At 45.2% G+C, this 19,229-nt stretch overlaps 1 protein-coding gene across 1 annotated transcript in view; it reads right to left on the bottom strand.

The window, feature by feature from the left end:
- The window catches only part of WNT3A (Wnt family member 3A), a 96,520-nt gene extending 79,930 nt beyond the window's left edge, over positions 1 to 16,590 (bottom strand). Inside the window, exon 1 of the mRNA XM_054273949.1 lies at positions 16,520 to 16,590. Coding sequence (XP_054129924.1) covers positions 16,520 to 16,590 — 71 coding nt within the window. The remainder of the gene's footprint in view (positions 1 to 16,519) is intronic.
- Between the last annotated feature and the right edge of the window lie 2,639 nt (positions 16,591 to 19,229).

Below are 19,229 nucleotides of genomic sequence, written 5' to 3'. Positions count from 1 at the left end.
TGCTCTTCTACACCTGTGGAACTTGAAGTGAAGAGTTTTGTTTAAGGTGATTTGGTCACTAAAGATTCACATTGAGGGGTCCTCCAATGAAAACATCTCTTTTAAGCATTCCACATGTCTATGCAGAACATAAAACGCCCAGAAGCAAGTTCACAAGAATTCCCTTCAAAAACCCTGTCCTGGCTCTTATCCTCACCCAGAAATTGCTGTTTTTTTAAAATAGTGACTCAAAGGTGAGTCTGGCCCAGCTTCTCCTCCTGGCTCTGCTCAGTGAGCCCACTGTCCCTTGGGATGGGACATGAGCAGCTGCCCCTGCAGGAAACTCTCATTTTCTGATTCTCCTCTGACCAGGACACCCAGATAATTGTTGAGGCTTGAGAAGAAACATGGCCAGAGCTGCCAAGGATGTGTTTTAGCTCCTGAATTGCCTCGTCCCCTGGTAAATCACAAAGACATTAGATAGTCAAGGTTTTGCAGGTTGCCCTGCCCTTTGGCATTGCTAAAATGGGCTCTTGCATGCCAGAATCCAACAAGAGCCTGGTTTACCCAATTTCTGGAGCCTGTCTGCAGGACAGAATTCCTCAATTTATTCTGAGTGCCAGTGCTGGGGCAGCAGGAGCCCCCACCAAGGTACCCATGGCTGAAAATTTAAACCCCATATAAATACAATACCATTTATATAATGCAATTATATATACAATAAAGCCGATAGAGCCTACACAAATCCTGAATTCGTTTCTCTGTTAGAATTTGGAGATTTTCTGGCCAATTGCAGATCTAGTGGGTCTGTTAGGCAGCTGTGCTGGGAGCTGCTGTGTTAGGCTGAGCTTGACCCTCTCATCCACCAGGAAACCAGACTACACATGAGTCAGCAGGACAAATTCTGAATTAGTTTCTCTGTTTGGAGAACAGAGAATTTTCTCCAGAATTTTTGGAGAAAAGAGAATTTTTTTGGAGAATTTTCTCCAGAAAATTTGGAGATTTTCCTGGCCAGTTGCAGATCTAGTGGCTCTGTCAGAAAGCTGTGCTGGGAACAGCCTGTGTTAGGCTGAGCTTGACCCTTTCATTCACCAGGAGACTGAGATTACACGAGTCAGCAGGACAAATCCTGAATTAGTTTCTCTGTTAAAATTTGAAGATTTTCTGGACAGTTGCAGTTTTAGTGGCTGTTAGGAAGCTGCGCTGGGAGCTGCTGAGTTAGGCTGAGCTTGACCCTTTCATTCACCAGCAGACCAGACTTCATGAGTCAGCAGGACAAATCCTGAATTATTTTCTCTGTTAAAATTTGGACACTCTTCTGGCCAATTGCAGTTTTGTGGCTCTGTTAGGAAGCTGGAAACAGCCTTTGTTAGGCTGAGCCTGACCCTTTCATTCACCAGCAGACCAGACTACATGCGAGTCAGCAGGACAAATCCTGAATTAGTTTCTCTGTTAAAATTTGGATATTTTCTGGCCAGTTCCAGATCTAGTGGCTCTGTTAGGAAGCTGTGCTGGAAACAGCCTGTGTTAGGCTGGGCTTGACCCTCTCATTCACCAGACCAGACTACACATGACTCAGCGGGACAAACGGACCCGATGCTCCTCTTCGGGATCACAGACTTCCCAATTGCCTGTGGGCAACTTACACCAAGGGTTTCAGTGGCCACGGAATTAGCACTGCCCTGTCTGATCCCCGATCTTCTGCTAATGTGCCTTATCTATTCCCTTTCAACCGGGCTGTTTGCCCCATCTGTCTGGGCTGTGCACTCACCCAGGCTAACCCCAGATCCCACTGTGCCCTCAGTTCTCTCCTGCGAGTGACTCGGAGGTTTTGCAATCAGTCCACTCATATCCATGAGCCATCCTGCTAGCAAAAAGCAGTGATGCACTAAGCTCCTTCCTTCCCCAGATGAAATTCCTGTTAGCAGTGACTCAGAGTGAGCTGAGCCCTCACATCCAGGACTTCTCCACAATTCTGACTGAGGCAGATTTAATCCAGCCTGGAGCACGTGAGGATGGATGAGGCGATTTCTGGATTTAACGGTGGTGGATGTGGTTACACCTATTTTTGCAAACCCACAGTGGGATGGAGCTCAGCTTACCCAAGGTGTTTGAGAGTTAGACAGCCAAATCTGTGCTGCTTAATTAAGCCTGTTCTCTCTGTGAGAGGGACTTAAACTTTCCCTACAGCCTCCTTGTGCATAGAACAGATGCATTTCAGATAAAGCAGGAGTCATACTGACTGATCCTGCCACTCTGAGAGCTGAGAAAACACATAAAAATAATGAAGATATGTGGCCAAAGAATGACTGAAAGAGCCCCCTATTCTTTGTCTAAATACCTGAACTGTTATCACATATGACACCAGCAAGAGGTATCTGAGGTTTTAGAGGTGTCAGCAATCTGTTAAGGCATCCTTCCTCATATTCCATCAATATCCCATCTCCTTGAGCAGGAAGCATCATTTTCACACCTGCCTGAAAACCTCTAGAAACTCACCAGTTTCAGTGCCCACAGAATAACTCCTTGTTCTGCTTATGGTTTTCTTCAATTCACCCTGTTTTTGTGCAAGCTCAAAATCAACACCCCATACAAAATCAATACAATGGCACAGCATGCCCTTTAGCCAATTTTTATTTTTTTATGGAAAACTTCCAGAGCAGCGACTTCAGATTTGGACAATCTCCTACCATATTTCACTGTAAGAAATACTCATACTGTAAGAATAAAAAAAAAAATTAAAACAAAAATTAGAGAGCAATAAAAATAGCCATGAGAAGAAATAAGCACTTAAAAAAAAGCAACAGAGCTCATCCACTTTTCCTCACGCTCAGGATGAGCTGAGGGTGTTCACGGACCAGTCACTGCACCCCACTGGCAAGGGGCAGCTCAATAAAATCAGCTAATCGATCGCTCTGCAGTAATGCCATGGATAAATCTGAGGCATAAAACACAAATTACGTGTCCAAGCAGCCCCAAACTTCCCACCCAGCCTCTTGGGATGACCCAACCACAGCCCTGCTAATGCTGCAGCACAGCAGCTCTCAGGGCCTGGAGACTGAGCTGCCAGGTCCTTTCTGTATAGATTAAAAAAATCTATACAGCACAATTTGGGAAAGGGGATGGGCTGGGCTGAGCCTCCCAGTTCCTGAATCCTTCACTGTGGGAAAATAATAGAATGCATCAATAGAAAATAATAGAATACATCAGAAGGATGGATGGGGCTCTGAAGCACCTGGGATGGTGGGAGGTGTCCCTGCCCATGGATGGGCTCCAAAGTCCCTTCCAACCCAAACCTTTCTGGGATTCTGGGATCCACAGAAGGGCCCTGCCCTCAGAGCCTTCAGGATGGCTCCTCACCATCCCAAATCCATGGGATCAGGATTTGGGATGGTTCCCAGCCCTCCTGGCCAGGATCACTAATGCAGCTTGTTCCACAGCAAATTCATCTCCATGGCTGCTCCCAGAATGTGCAAGGAATTGAAATTTCACAAGAGTTCCCTTCAAAAACCCTTCTGAAAGACAGAATTTTTTGCTCAATTTCTTTACACCTGTGGAAAGCAACTCCAAGACTTCAAGTGAAGAGTTTTTTAAAGGCGATTTGGTCACTAAAGATTCACATTGAAGGCTTCTCCAATGGAAATATCCCCTTTCAGCACTCCACATGTCTATGTAGAACACAAAATGCCCAGATGCAAGTTCACCACAAGAATTCCCTTCAAAAGCCCTTCTGAGAGATGAGGTTTTGCTGTTCTTCCACACCTGTGGAAAGCAACACCAGGACTTCAAGCGAAGAGTTTTTTAAAGGGAATTTGGTCACTAAAGATTCACATTGGAGGGTCCCCCAATGGAAATATCTTTTTTCACCATTCCCCATGTCTATGTAGAACATAAAATGCCCATATGCAAATTCACAAAAATTCCCTTCAAAAACCCTTCTGAAAGATGGAATTTTTGCTCAGTTCCTCTACATCTGTGGAAAGTAACACCTGGACTTCAAGTGAAGAGTGTTTTAAAGGGAATTTGGTCACTGAAGATTCACATGGAAGGGTTCTCCAATGGAAACATCCCCTTTCAGCATTCCACATGTCTGTATAGAACATAAGATGCCCAGATGCAAATTCACAAAAATTCCCTTCAAAAACTCTTCAGAGATATGGGGTTTTTGCTCAATTCCTTTATACCTGTGGAAAGCCACACAAGGACTTCAAGTGAAGAGTGTTTTAAAGGTAATTTGGTCACTAAAGATTCACATTGAAGGGTCCTCCAATGGAAAAATCCCCTTTCAGCTCTTCACATGTCTATGTAGAACATAAAATGCCCAGATGCTCCTGACTTTTAGGAGTGTTTCAAAGCCAAACCTGACCTGTCTAAAGGGAGATATCTTTGTCCCAGTCATCCAGGATCCTCTTCCAGGCAATGGTTGGGAATCTGGGATGGGATGGGACTCGCCTCATCCCAAAGCAAATGTCTGACAGGTGTCAGATGAGCTGGATCCCATCTCTCACCACTAACTCTGAAGGAAACTTCACTGCAAAATATTCAGGAAGATTCTTCCTCCATGAAGGATAGAAACCAATCACAGATCTCCCAAAAAACCAGCATTAACCACATTTTTGTGTCTCTGGAGGGGCTGTGGCTCTCCCAGTAAATTCTACAAACCTTATCTGATGGCCAGTGGGATTCCCCTGACATTCAGGGGGTTTTGGATGGACTCCTCCCTGTCCAGACTGTCCCACTCCTTCCCAGCTACAGCAGGCTCAGGGAAAAAGGGAATTTCCCTTGTATCCCTCAGCCTGATGAGGATTTGGAGCTGTTTTCTGTCACAGCCCTGGCTAGCAACAGGCCCCATTGTTGTTCTCCTGGGGGCAGAGGGACAGACTGAATGGAAGGCTTGGCAAGTGTTCAAGGAGCTCCATTCCTGCTTCCCACCCCTCTATTGGACATTGGAAATATCTCTATTAAACATTGGAAATACCTCTATCAGACATTGGAAATATCTCTATTAAACATTGGAAATATATCTGTTAGACACTAGAAATATCTCTATTAGACACTGGAAATATCTCTATTAGATATTGTAAATATTTCTATTAGAAACTGGAACTATATTAAACGTTAGAAATATCTCTATTAAGATATTGTAAATATCTCTATCAGACATCAGAAATATCTCTATTAGATATTAGAAATATCTCTATTAGACATTGGAAATATCTCCATTAGATATTAGAAATATCTCTATTAGACATTGGAAATATCTCTATTAGACATTGGAAATATCTCTATTAGAAATATCTCTATCAGACATTGGAAATATCTCTATTAAACATTGGAGATATCTCCATTAGACATTGGAAATATCTCTATTAGATATTAGAATATTAGAAATATCTCTATCAGACAAGGCGCATCCCTCTGGAGGCACAAGGAGCTCCTGCTCTGCTCAGAGAAATTTGGATTTGTCTCCCAGGCTCAGCTGCAGCAGAGATGGGCTCTGCCTTTTCTCCCTGCTGGGAATTCTGTTGGATGAAGCTGGCTGCCCTGGAAAGATGGGTATGCACAATTTTTGCTATAAAACTGCATCTCCCAGCAGAAATACAAACCCGGAAAGGGAAATTAAGAGGAATGGACTGGGAAAAGGTGGAAAGGGTTTGATTTCAGAGAACTGAGAGCAAAGCAAAGTCAGAGGAATTCTTGAAATGCACAAACATCTGTGGCTGTGTCCCTTTGCCAAGATAACTGTCAGGACAGGGAAACCGCTCCAAATCTCTCCTGAAGAAGTTTTGAGATAAAGTTCTATCACAATCTGGAGGTAATGACTTGTGGGTGTGACTGGGGGACTCTGGATGTGCCCAAGAGCAGGAGGAGGATGCATTTGTTCTCTGGAGTGTCCTGGATTAAAGGCAGAGTTAAATATTTCACAGAGGAAGCTGCAAAACCCTCAAAACCCCCAACATACTGACAGCCTCAATATTTTACAGAGGAAGCTGCTGAGGCTTTCAGCAGCTGGGCTGAGACAGGACAAAAGATGAATTTCCAGAGGAAAGGGGTGGTCTGGAGGTTTTCAGGACCAGCCTGGATGTCATGAATGCTCCTGCACCCATTCCAATACACCAATGAGCACTGAAGAGATCATAAAATACAGAGAAATGATGGATAAAAAGTTAATTGCTTGATTTCATCCATGTGAATTCATGCCTGGCAATGGGAATGATGGATTTGAACAAAGTGTGCAAAGACTTTTGGTTTTGGCTATGTTCTGAGCAAAGCTGGAAGATGTTGGTGGAGGTACCTCTGAGCTGGTCTCCTCAAGCTGGCACAGAAGACTTTACCAGCCAAGCTCCATCAAACACCTGAGACAGGAACTGCATAAGAAAGTGCCCAGTTCTCCTCAAAGAAAGGAGCCAGGAGCCCCTGGCTTGGATGGAGATGTGGGAATTGCAGCCATGGGGTGGGTGAAGTGAATTCCAGCCCAAGGCTTTGCCTGCAGATGGACATGGAGTGATGCTGAGATGCTCTGGGATGTCTCCAGACACTGCCAAGGAAGGAGCAGGTCACCAGTGGATTGTGTGCAATCCCTGCCAGGCTTCTGAGGACACCCAGGATGTCACCCAGCCCCTCAGCCTGGTCACCAGTGGGTTGTGTGCAACCCCTGCCGGGCCTTGGGGATGCTCAGGATGTCACCCAGCCCCTCAACCTGGCATGGACTCCTGCTGGGAACCTGGCCATGCCCATCTGTGCCATTCCAGAGTGGCCTGTTTAAACTGGGAACACTGGGAATGGTGCCTGGAGACCAGGAAAGCTCCCAAACCTGTGATGAACCCCAGGGCAGGCTGGAAATGTGAGGGTCTGAGCTTGAGGAAGAGCTGAGGCACTCCCTGAGCCTTCTGCAACCCACTTTGAGCCCGCAGAACCCCATGGGAGAGAAGAAATGGCCCTCCCAGACACCTGGAACCCCTTGCAGGGCCAGTGAGGTGAGAAGGGAACCAGCCATGTGCTCTGATGTGACTTTGCTGGCAAAGCCTGAGAGTGCAAAGGTGCAAAAGGAGAAAAGAATTTCACAGCATGAAGGAATATCCACCTTGGGAAAGGGCAAGAGCATCCCAGCTAATAATTATCACTGAATCCATGGAAGAATTACTGAGTGGTTTGACACCAGGTCAGAAACTGTGCTGAGGAGGAGACCAAAGGCACCTGGAGCTCCGTTGATGGCCCAGTCTCTACAAATGCAAAGCTCCCTCTGGGCAGCAGCAGCAGCACCCAGATGGGAAGGGGGCTGTGAATATGCAGGTGACAAACCAGGAAGAGGGACAAACAGCACCTTTGTGATGCAGAACAGCCTCCCCTGGCTCCCAGGCTGCCTTTAAAGCCGTGCCCTATGTTAGGAGCTGAGAACAAGGCAGTTAATGCATCAGCTCTCCTTCCTCCCCTTGGCATTTGGGAGTTCCTGGAGAATTTGGAGTGATCTGATGGATTTTTAGAGGTTGTGCTAAGACAACAGGAGTTAAATCCTGTCCCTTTTAAAAGGACAAAAGGGAAAAGAGAATGGATGGCACAGATAGATGGAAACAGATGGCATGGACATTTTCATGAGCGGCTTTTCTGCAAGACCAACCCCAGACCTGATCCAGCAAAGCTTTGATGGATTCCCCATGGGAAGACTCCTGCCTGAGTGCTCCTCCAGTTCCAGGCTTAAACCCCACTGAACCATCCAGGCTCTGTCTCTGGGTGGTGACAGCAAAGCAGAGATGGGTTTAGAGAGACCTGTTGGGCTGGGGACGCTCCTGCTGCAGCCTTGGCTGGGCATGGGGAGGAGACCTGTGGGCTCTGGCCAGTGCTTCTGCCCTGCCATTAAAGCCCCTTCCTTTCACAGAATCACAGAATTCCCAGAGTGACCAGGTTGGAAGAGACCTTCAAGATTGAGTCCAACCCAGCCCCAACCCCTCAACTAAACCCTGGCACCCAGTGCCACATCCAGGCTTTGTTAAACACACCCAGGGATGGGGACTGCACCACCTCCCCAGGCAGGCCATCCCAGATTTTATTCTGTAAAAAACTTTTTCCTGCTATCCAACCTGTATTTCCCTTGGTGCAGCTTGAGGCTGTTTTCCCCATATTCCAGTGGGTTTAACCCCAGTTAAACCTGTCTGGGCAGAAATCAAGCTCCACACCACCAGACCTCTGTGGGTGCCTCTTCAGAACCTTCTCCTTCCCAGCCACGACCTCCAGACCTCCCTCATCTTCCTCCCAGCCACACAGTTTATTCCCACAGGGACTTCTTTAGGAAACAGCATGACTCCAGTGCTGCTCTGGGAAGGGAATTTCCCCGTGGATGGGGTGGGACCTGTCCATCCCTGCTGCCAGGACACCCCAGGTGTGCTGTCCATGCCAGGAACATCTCCCAGGGGCTCATCCTGGCTCAGAGCCCGCAGGATTCCCCTGGTGCTGGGTGCTGTCATTACCCCAACAAAGCCCTTTGAAATGCAGCTGGGCCCTTTGAATCAGCAATCGAGGAATCCTGAGCAAGGGCACAGCCCAGGGACAGCCCCTGCTCGTCCCGGTGGGATTTCCTGCCCTCCCATGTGGCATTCACATTCTCTGGAAAAATCCCTTTGCAGCCAGGATTTTTCTCCTGGGAAGCTGGGAAGCCTCAGAGAAAAGGAAAACAATTCTTATCTCATTTGCTTCTCCTGTGTTTTGCTCCTTTGGAATGTATTTGGAGATTATTTACCCACAGGTGATTGTTTCATTGGATTCTGCTGTGAGTTGTTTTCACTCATTGGCCAATCAGGGCCAAGCTGTGTTGGGACTCTGGAGAGAGTCACGAGTTTTCATTATTATCTTTTTAGCATTCTGTAATTATCCTTTCTGTATTCTTAAGTATAGTTTATTATATAATAGCATTATAGCATAGTATAGTATTAAATATATAGCATATTATAGTATTATATATATATAATATAGTATATCTAAAAATATATTATATATATGATGTATCTTTATGATATATATAATATATATCAATATATGTATTATATTTATATACAATAAATAGTATTATAGTATAGTATTCTTTAATATAATATATCTATATACTATGGTATAGTATATATAGCATTGTATATAGTATATGTACTATATATCCTATATTATACATAGTATATAATATATATAGTATATTATATATACTATAATATATAGCATATTATAGTATTTTATATATATCATATATATAAAATAATATATATTCTATATATTTATAATATGTATATAATATATATAATATATATATAGTATTTTATATATATACATAGATAGATAGTATTACAGTTTTGCATTCTTTAATATAATATAGCATCATAAAATAATAAATTAGCCTTCTGAGAACATGGAGTCAGATCCATCATTACTCCCTGTCACGGGGCACCCCACAAATACAACACTCCCACACATGCAAAGGACAAACATCTGCTCCTACTGAGTCTAAGGTGGAATAATCCCCTCCTCCTGTGGCCAGGCTGAGCATCAGTGGTGCAGGGATTGATGCAGGGGCTGCAGGAGCAGCATTGTTGCTGCATGGCTGCAGCTTGGTGGGAAGGAATTGGGATGGAAGCAGGAAAGGGATCCCACCGCGTTGGGATGGAGGCACCAAGGAGTCCGCCTGATTTCCCCTGCTGTAATCAGCAAGCCTTGATTTTCAGAACCAATCAGAAATCCTTGATTTCCTTCTCTAGGAGACACCACAGTAAAAATCAAGGCTCCTCCAGCCTTAATCTTTTAGAAGGAATGGTCAAAAAGTCTTTTTTTTGGCCAACAGAAAGCAATGTGATTCCCATCCCTCAGTTCCAGCTACTCTGGTTGAAGATGTCCCTCTTTAAAGGACCAGATGACCTTTAACAGGTTCCCTCCAACCCAAACTATTCCAAGCACTCAAAACTTTTCCAGAGAGAATTCTCAGAGATGTTCAAATGTCTGCAAAGGACAGGTTCCACCTCCAGGGTTACCTGGAAATATCTGGGGAGCAAAAGGATTCACTTTTCTCTATCTGAGTTAGGAAAGGCTTTTTATTGGATGCAATTCCTTCAGCCAGTGCTTTGAATATTGAGTTGCTGGTTTTCAGGTTAATTTCTCCGATAAAGTCCTCTTAAAATGGAAAGGAAAGATCAATTAATACGTAGCAGAACAACACAATTTGAAAAAATGAGTCTGAAAGCTGAGCAGATGAGGGATTTGGGATTTTCTATAGCACACACTCGGCTCTCTGGGGAAATCCCAGCCCTCCCCATGTTCCAAATAAGGACTTCTTGCTAAAACTTTACAAAACTTTCAGTTCCTGCTGAGAAAAAACCTCCTGGTGTGATCCTGGTTCAGTTATTAATCTCACCACAACTGGACAAAAAGAACAACACAAACACCACCAGAGTTTGTTTCTTCAGTCCCACCAGAAAGATGAAGATGGGAAATTATTTCCCTTTGTACACAGTGTGGACAAGAACTGATTTTTACCACTCAGATCCGCACAGAAAGATCCCGGGACCCTTTTCCTTGTATCCCACTGGTGCTTGGGTGCAAAGCACCCATCCCAAATCCAAACTGGGGGCAGAGCTGGTGTCTGAGAGGGACCTAAACCATCACTCTGTGATTAATCTCTGCCTGGAAAAACAGGGCTGGCTCAGATCCTGCTGTCATGGAGATAATACAGGTGCAAAAAGGCAACTCCAAGGTTTGGCACAGAGATGGATGCAGAGCAATTTCACTGCTCCACTTGTTGGAATCCAAAATGCAGGGAGCTCTCAGAACTTTGGGCCTGGAAGCCAAAGCTTAGAATTAAACCCAGGATTTGATCTGAGACTTTGGAAAAGGCTCCCAAATTGAGGTGCTAGAAGTGAGAATGTGGATTTATAGTTAAAAGCAGAGACACTTTCAGCTAAGTAGAAGAAAGTTTAGAGACATGTTAAACTAAGTAGAAGAAAGTTTAGAGCTTTAGAGTTTAAGATACAGAAAAAATAAATGTAGTTACAAAGGTAACGAGAAGTTTTGTAGGTTTGTGTGCCATAACATGAGTGGCTAAGAAAGCTTACACTGAGTCCACAAGACGAAATATTTAAAGATTGGATCAAAAGCATAAATATCCTTAATGGCAGTGGTTTATTGGTCAATAACTCCTTAAAAAGTCTTTAACTAAGGGGTTTGTGACCTTCTGAACCACGCAGTGAAGGTGTGAGCTGAGCTCAACATTCCTGCCTATGTAGAAGACAAGAAAAATAAATAATTTTTTTTTTTCATCATCAAAACCAACTGAGAGGTCCTGTCCCTAACTCAGCCCAAATTCCCACATACCCTGGGAATTTGAAAATCTGATCGATTTTAACATCTCACCACGACCTGCTGCAGCAGGGGAGGAGACACAGGTGAATTCCAGCACCTCACCCCAGCCAATGGGGCAGAGGAGTGGGGAGATGCAGTTCACACCTGGGAGCCCCAGAGAGGCAGCAGGAGCTGGGCTGGCCCTCAGTGACCTGCCAGGGCTCTGCCTCCCTCCTGGCCAAGGCAAGCAGGGCTGGGGCTGGTTCTGCAGGGTTCGCAGCACACCCGGATTGGGTTTCTCTCACTTTAAAATGGGAGCTGTTCCACCCTCGTTGAGGGGGACAAACCCCAGGAAAGAACAGAGAGCACCAGGCAGGAGCTCATCCCTGCACAGCTGCTGCTGTGGGGATGCCACAGTGTGGTGGTTCCAGTTCTCTGGGTCTGGATTGGAGGCACTTGAGATGTTATTTCATGCTCACACTCAGGTGTTTATCATTTCTTACCAGTAAAGCAGCCTCACTGCTGGGAGTTCAGCAGCTTTTCATTAGAAGGCACAAAATGGCCAACAATCTCTTGTTCCAAGGGCTTTTCAGACTAAACTATCCAATTAAGTATCAAGCTGCGCCAAGGGAGATACAGGCTAGAATTACAGAGGAAGTTTTTCACAGAAAGAGTGGTCAAATACTGGAATCATCTACCCAGAGAGGTGGTGGAGCCACCATCCCTCAATGTGTCTAGAAAAAGACTGGATGTGGCACTTGGTGCCATGATCTAGTTGAGGTGTTAGAACATGGGTTGGACTCGATGATCTTAAAGGTCTCTTCCAACCTAGAAATTCTGTGATTCAGAACTGACACCTGGATTATTTTCCCTTTTAACCCAATAACTGATCCCACAGAGCTGCAATGGGGACTTTTCTGCCCAATTACAAAATGCCACCCAAACCCATGGAGAAGGAGGAAGAAGCAGCATGAAGAAGAAACCCAGGATGACACCCTGTGCCCTCCATCTTGCTGCCATCCACAACACACTAAAAACCCCAAACCCTCAATTTCTCACCAAGTGACACACCTACACTGCTCTCTATAACCTATTTCACACTTTTGTGGGTTCCAGTCTGTCTTGAAGTCTGGGAAACTTTCTCCATGGATGAGGGTCAGAGTCAGTGCTGCCCTGGGGGCCAGGGCACCCCAGAGCAGACACAGAAATATTCCCAGTGCCCTGGGTTTGCACACCACAGAGCAGGGACATCTCAGGAGCTGCACTGAGCATTGCTGGATGATGTCCCTGCTGTTGGCAGGGCCCCCTCGACCTCACAACTCCTCAATTGCAAAAAACACACCCTGAAAGAGCTGCTGGTTCCCTCTCCCCAGCCCTCACAGAAAGGGGATCCTGCAGCACATCACGTCCTGCAGGGATGAGGAAATCCATGGAGCTGCTGGGGAACGAGAGCAAAGCCAAAGCGGAGAAATGTCTGCACACACATCCCCATCCTCTTGCTCCACTACAACGCCTCTTCCCATCCCTGTCCAGGCACAGAATTTAACCCCACACATCCCCAAGCTGTTCACACCCAGCAGAAATGATGCCAGTTACCTTTTCCTACACCTAAGGGCTCTCCCTGTACTTCCAGAGAGCCTTTTTTCTTTTTTTTTCTGCTTTCTTTTAAGTTAGAGCTGTTCATTTTTTTATTTGTTAAAAAATAATAATAATTAAAAAAAGAGATTGGAATGAGTGAAGGAAGGTTGAGGGAATTCTGAAGCAAAATTCTGGGATGATCTCCCCCAGGAGCAGCATCCTGGGCTGCAGGAGGATAAAATTCCCAGCATGGAAGCTCTGTGTTAAATTTTTATGGATTTTTTTTTCCCCCCCTTCTGAATCATTTCTGCCCACTGGCTGTGTTCAGACCAAGTCAGGCCACTTAGCACAGATTGATAAATAAAATAAATAAAATTAAAGGGTTTTTTTTCCCCCCAATTCCATGTGGAGTCAGTCAAGGCAGTGCAAACCAACAGGAAAAAGTTTAAATTCTGCTCATGCTGCTCCTGTGACTCCCCCCAGGACAGGGAACAGGTTACATTTAATCCTCCCTCACCCAGGACTTTCACTTCAAAATTCCCTCAACCTTCCTTCCCCCATCCCAATCTCTTTTTTTAATATTCTCTCTTTTTCTTTTTTTTTAACAGACCAAAAAATGAACAGCACTAACATTAAAAAAAAGCAGCAAAACCCGAAAACCATCTGATTTTTGCAGTTAATCTAGCCCCTGGGTGTGGGAGAGCCTAGGTTGAGCAGCTCAGTGCTGCACTGCTCTGGGGAAGGTCCTGTGGGGTTCCTGAGGCACAAAAATCCCCAAAACATCAATCCCAACAGCAACCAGCCCCTCTCCTTGGATTATTTTTAAACCATTATTTCCAAAGCTTCTTTTATCCCAGTTTATAAATGAATTATTTGCTGATTTTTTGATATTTTAAGGAACTCACAGAGCCTCCCCTCCCACCCCCAGCATCATCAGGGAGGGATTTTTTCCTTTTTCCTCCACTGAACTTTTCCCAAAGCTCCCAGGAATGTGGGAATATGGGAATCTGCTGGGTCTGGCTCCAACAGGTGCCCTGTGCCGTGCTGGGAGCAGCAAATTGAACAGCTCAGCCTAAAAAGGAGCGGTGAGAGGGCAGACAGAGCCTACAACACCTGAGCCCCATGAGAAATTTACATTTTGGGACAACAATTTAGCAAAACTCGCAGGAAAATATAATTTCTCAGCCATTGCTTTTTGCAGGGATTTTCTCCAAGCGTAAATATCCACAGGATGAGCTGATGCTTTAATTAGATTTAGTGGGGAGGGGAGCACAATTTGGGGCTGGTAAATGACAGATTTTCTGCTCTAAACACTCAAAATCAACATGAGCTGATAGAGGGGAGATGCTTGGGGCGGGATGTGATCAGACTTAAAAATTCCTGGTTGTCTCTTCCAAAATAAAAAAAGGGAAAAACAACAACAAAACAACAACAAAACCAAAGGAGAAGCGGGGCACAATGAAATGAAAATCAAATCAGGCAGCATCCAAGTGGATTTTGGTGAATTTGGGACCAGCTGGGCTGGCCTGGGAGAGAAGGAATTTGGGATGTGCATCCAGGGCCACCTTGCAGACCCCAAACCCCACATCCCCAGGGCTCATATCTCACTTGGGGATGAATAAAGAGGGAAATGCTGGGGATAAATGAAGAGGGAAAGGTTTGGGGATAAATGAAGAGGGAAAGGTTTGGGGATGAATTAAGAGGGAAAGGTTTGGGGATAAATGAAGAGGGAAAGGTTTGGGATAAATGAAGAGGGAAAGGTTGGGGATGAATGAAGAGGGAAAGGTTTGAGATAAATGAAGAGGGAAATGTTGGGGATAAATGAAGAAGGAAAGGTTTGGGATAAATGAAGAGGGAAAGGGTTGGGAGGGCGAGGGGAATTTGGGAATTTGGGCAGCCAATGCAGCAGCTCCGGGCCTCTCCCGCGACTCCCCCAGCCCAATCCAGCCCCGCTTTGCATTTCCATGGCCCGAGGGGGGTTTGGCCTTGCGAAAGAACCGTCTGAGAGCACCGGGGAGGTTCGGGGGGGAGAAGCCACCCCGGAGCCCGCGGTGTCACCGGGGAAAAGCCGCGGAGCCCGCGGTGTCACCGCCGCTGTCACACCTGGGGATGCCCCGCTCGGGTGGCACCTCCTGCCCCCATTCCCACAGCATTTCCCCATCTTTTCCCGATTTCCCGCAGCTCCGGGGACCGAGGGGACACAGGGGACAAGGGGGGACACGGGGGGACACGGGGGGACAAGGGGGGCCGGGACCGCCGGGTGACAAGCGAATATTTATGTCGGTATTAGAGGAATGCGTTTCCTTCTCCAATCAGGAATGCGAGCAGAGTTTCTAATTATAAGTTAGATGGTGGCTGGCAATAAAAGATTGCTTTTTAATGACTCCCGTCCAGGTGCTCTCTCTCCTCTCGCTCTGCCTGTCTTCCCAAGCGCACATTTGCATTTTATTGCTGCTTTTTTTTTTCGCTTTTTTTTTTTCTTTTCTTTTTTTTTTTTTTCCTCCCATCCCAACGAATTCCCTGCTTTCAGACATACCTGAAATAGTTGCAGAGGCTGCTGCCTTCACCACCCTCTCACCTCTGCACCGCCGGACAGGGGAGGGGGACCGAGCATCCCGCACCCGCGGACGGGGGGGCAGCACGGATTAATTAATTAAAAATTAATTAATAACAGCACGGGGATGATTTTTTTTGTTGTTTTTTTTAAGGGGGGGTGTTTGGGAGCCCCCCGGCTGAGCCCGCGGAGCCTCCCTGCGTTAGGGCTTCCCCGAGCGAGCGCAATTAGCTGCGCGGGTAATTAGAGCCGATCGTGCGCCTACATGCCTTGCCCAGCACCATTTGCTTTTCGTGGGGGAGCGAGCGAGATTTTTCTCTTAAAGGCGTAGGGTGCAGAGCGAGGGGAAAAAGGAGGAAAAGCGGCGAAACCCCCCCAAAAAACGAGGTGCGCATCCCCGCGCTGAGGGCGCGCGGGGTTTGCGCGGATTCTGCGCGGATTTTGCGCCGATTTTGTCCCCCCCAGCCCCGACTTTGCTGTGCCTTCCCCCAGCCCGGCTTGTGCGGCTTCACCTCCTTTTTCTTCCCCTTCCCCACCCCTATTTTTCTTTTTTTTTTTTTTAATTTACCCCTCAATATTCCTTAACGCGAAAGGAGGGGGGGAATAAAAGCAAATAAAAGCAAATAAAAGCAAATAAAAGGCACCCAAAAGTTTTGCCGCTTTCCCCCCCTCTCCTTCCACCTGACTAGCTCGAAATCACCTTGAAATGCTCATGTCAACTTCTATCATTATCTCTTTAATTCAGGCAGCGCCTTTTGTTCTTCACAGGAGAGGATCAAAGCGCTCAGAGAGGGGAAAAAAAAAATAAAAACTTTCCGATCGCTCCCTCTCGCTCTCTCTCTTTTACAGTAGGAGAAGGAGAGATCAGGTATAACCCAGTCAAAATAAACAAAGTGAATGCATAAATAAAAGAGGTGAAATGCAGGTTCTAAGAACTTGCTGGCGCTGGAACAATCCCACCTCTTTAGCTGAGTGGCAACGAAAGGAGAATTTCAAGTCATCTTTAAGCGCAGGGGTTGCAGAGAAAGCAGAGGAGGGGAAAAAAATAAATGAAAATGAGCGAAAAAAAAAAAAAAAAGAAGAAGAATAAAAACTTACCACCAGATTGGGTAACTTGACAGAGCCTGACTCAACCCACAAAGAAACAGGAAATATCCAAAAGAGGCCATTGATGAAAAGTTGTCTTTTTTTTTTTTTTTTTTGTTAACCAGAGTTGCCAAAAATCTTCCTTTCTTCTGAGGCAGGATGATTATTTTAATAATAATAATAATAATAATAATACACAATAATTTAAACCAAGGAAAAAAAAAAAAAAAGTCAAATGAAGTGAACTCAACCCGACCAGGTAAATCCTCTCTTGCTTCCTTCTACTACTCTCAAGGAAAAAAAAAAAATCTCCGAGAGGTTAAAAAACTCTTCTCTCAGCCAAGACACTGAAGGCAAATATTAAAAAAAAAAAAAAAAAAAAAAAGAAGAAAAAAAAAAAAAAGTTTGAAGTAGCTCTCTTAAAAAGGACCCAATCAGCACTTATTGCCAAAGGGAGAATTCTGATGCTTTGGCTTGTTCTGTCAATCAGGAGCGTGAAGTCAGGAATGAGCTAATTGCGAGGAGATAGTGTTTTAATACTCATTAGGGGGCACGTTGGCCCACAAGCCAAGGGATAAAATGTAGTTTTAAAAAGGGGAAGGAAGATTTAGGGGGTTTAAATAGACAGGGGGGACCCCTGTGGATTTGGGTAGCTATAACAACCTGCCCGGATTTCACTCCCTGGGTCGAAGCTACTAAAATGCAAAAAAAAAAAAAAAAAAAAAAAAAAAAAAAAAAAAAAAAGTGTGAAAGGTTTTTTTTTTTTTTTCTCTTCTTCTTCTTTTAAAAATTAGTATTTTCTCAATTCTCTCCTTCTTGCCATTCTGTCTTCTTCTTCTTCTTCTCAAAGCTCCATTTCCTCACGGGGACCGTTGGGATGCATTTGAAGCAAAACTTTCTAGAAACTTTCGCTCGGTCTCTTTTCTGGGGGCTTTTTTTGCTCCTTTTTTTCATGGGGAAAAAAAAAAAAAAAAAAAAGAGGATTTCCACCCAGGCACGCAGCCCCTTCCCCAGCAGTCCAAGCAGCCGCAGATCCAAGAGCTCCACTGAACACATCTGCTAAAAAATCGACTTTTCCCATGCAAATCTCCAAAGGGCTCCTTCAACTCATCCCAATTTCCAGGAATCCCAACCCCGGACATTTGGGAAGGCGCCGCTGCAACGACTTCATCCACCAGATCCACCCCACAGGGCACCAGTAATTGAGCTCTTTTTTAATTTCTCTCTCGCCACATTGTCCCAATTTCTCTCTTTTCAGAGCCGGTGGTGGGGGGTGATTTCTGCATTTCTGCCGTACCCAAAAATTCGGATTTTTTTTTTTTTTTTCCATAGGGGCAGAAAGTACAAAAAAAAAAAAAAAAAAACAAAAAAAAGAGAGGGGAATGGGGGGGAATCATTATTAATAATATTATAAAGATGTAGCTCCTGGATTCCCGGTCCGTGGTGGGATTTGCTGCTGCTCTGGAACATATTGGTTAAAGCTGGCTGGGGCTGGGAGCAAGTGTCACCCACAGCTGACAGGCGTCCCCTTCCCCTGGCTCATTTGAAAGGGGCTGGAGAGGCGAAAAGAGGGGATGGAGGCATTGCCTGGGCGAGGAGAGGTTTCTCCCGATCCTCTTTTCCATGGTTTTATATATATATTTATATATATATATTATTTTTTTTTTGTGGTTGTAGCTGCTTGCCACCCGTTTTTGTTTTTTTTTTTTTTTTTCCCTGGGTTTTAACACTTTTTTTGTTATTTTTTTTAAAGGATTCAGCGGGCTGGAGGAGATTTTATTTATTAATTTATTTTATTTCTTTCTTTCTTTATTATTATTTATTTATTAAAATAAATATTTTAATTTCTTTATTTTATCCGCGAATCAGAAAAACCTCTGTGGCTCGCAGGGAACAAAGCGAGGCACAATTTTTAATGACTTTGTTGGGGGAAGCCTCGCAAACCCCCGCATTAACTCAAATCAAAATGCGCTTTCATCCTCATTAAGAGCCGCATTTATATTTTCCCTGAGTAGGGAATATTTCTATTTACACACACGGGGCTTTTACATGCATATATATTTATAAAGATATGTTTGTGTGGAGCTAGATGGGAGAGATAGATTCATTCTAGTGAAATTATACTAGAAACGCAGTTCATTCGGGGATATTTAAATCACCGGGAATTTTGGCAGGGGTCGGGCCCTGATTATTTTCTTTTCGGCTTGGATGACAAGCGATTGCAAATGCGAGCTCTGGCAAAGCGCTCCGAGATTTTAATCGCGGAGCGGAGCCGATCCCAGCGCCTTCCAGAGGAGGGAACGGATGCTCTGCGAGGCTCCTCTCCCCAGCAAATCCCCGCCGTGTCGATGCTGCAATTATAGCCAGGGTATTAAATTTAAATCCATCCTCCTCCTTGGGCAGCTCCCCCGAACCCCCCAAGGGGCTTGGAGGAGGGAATTTTATTGCATAAGGTGGGATGGAGGGAAAAGGAGGAGGAGGAGGAGTGGTGGTGGTGGTGTGGTGTGTGTGTGTGTGTGAAAAATCATCTTAAGGACTTTCCCTGTGTATTAGAGAAAATCCCATCCAATTATAGCATTACTGGAAAGAACCAAACACTGCGACTTTCAAAGGAGGGGATTTCTCCGTCTTTTCAAGTGGAATTGCTCACGCTGCAGACTGGAACACACACACACACACACACACACACACACACTCGCACACAGCCAAAGGGCAGGACGCA

Source organism: Melozone crissalis, unplaced genomic scaffold (assembly GCF_028551555.1).
Source record: "Melozone crissalis strain CALT ecotype California unplaced genomic scaffold, PUWL_Pcris_2 ptg000016l_1, whole genome shotgun sequence".
Taxonomy (NCBI): Eukaryota; Metazoa; Chordata; class Aves; order Passeriformes; family Passerellidae; genus Melozone; species Melozone crissalis.
Note: the sequence above shows the minus strand (reverse complement) of the source record. Positions and strands in the feature narration are given on the sequence as shown.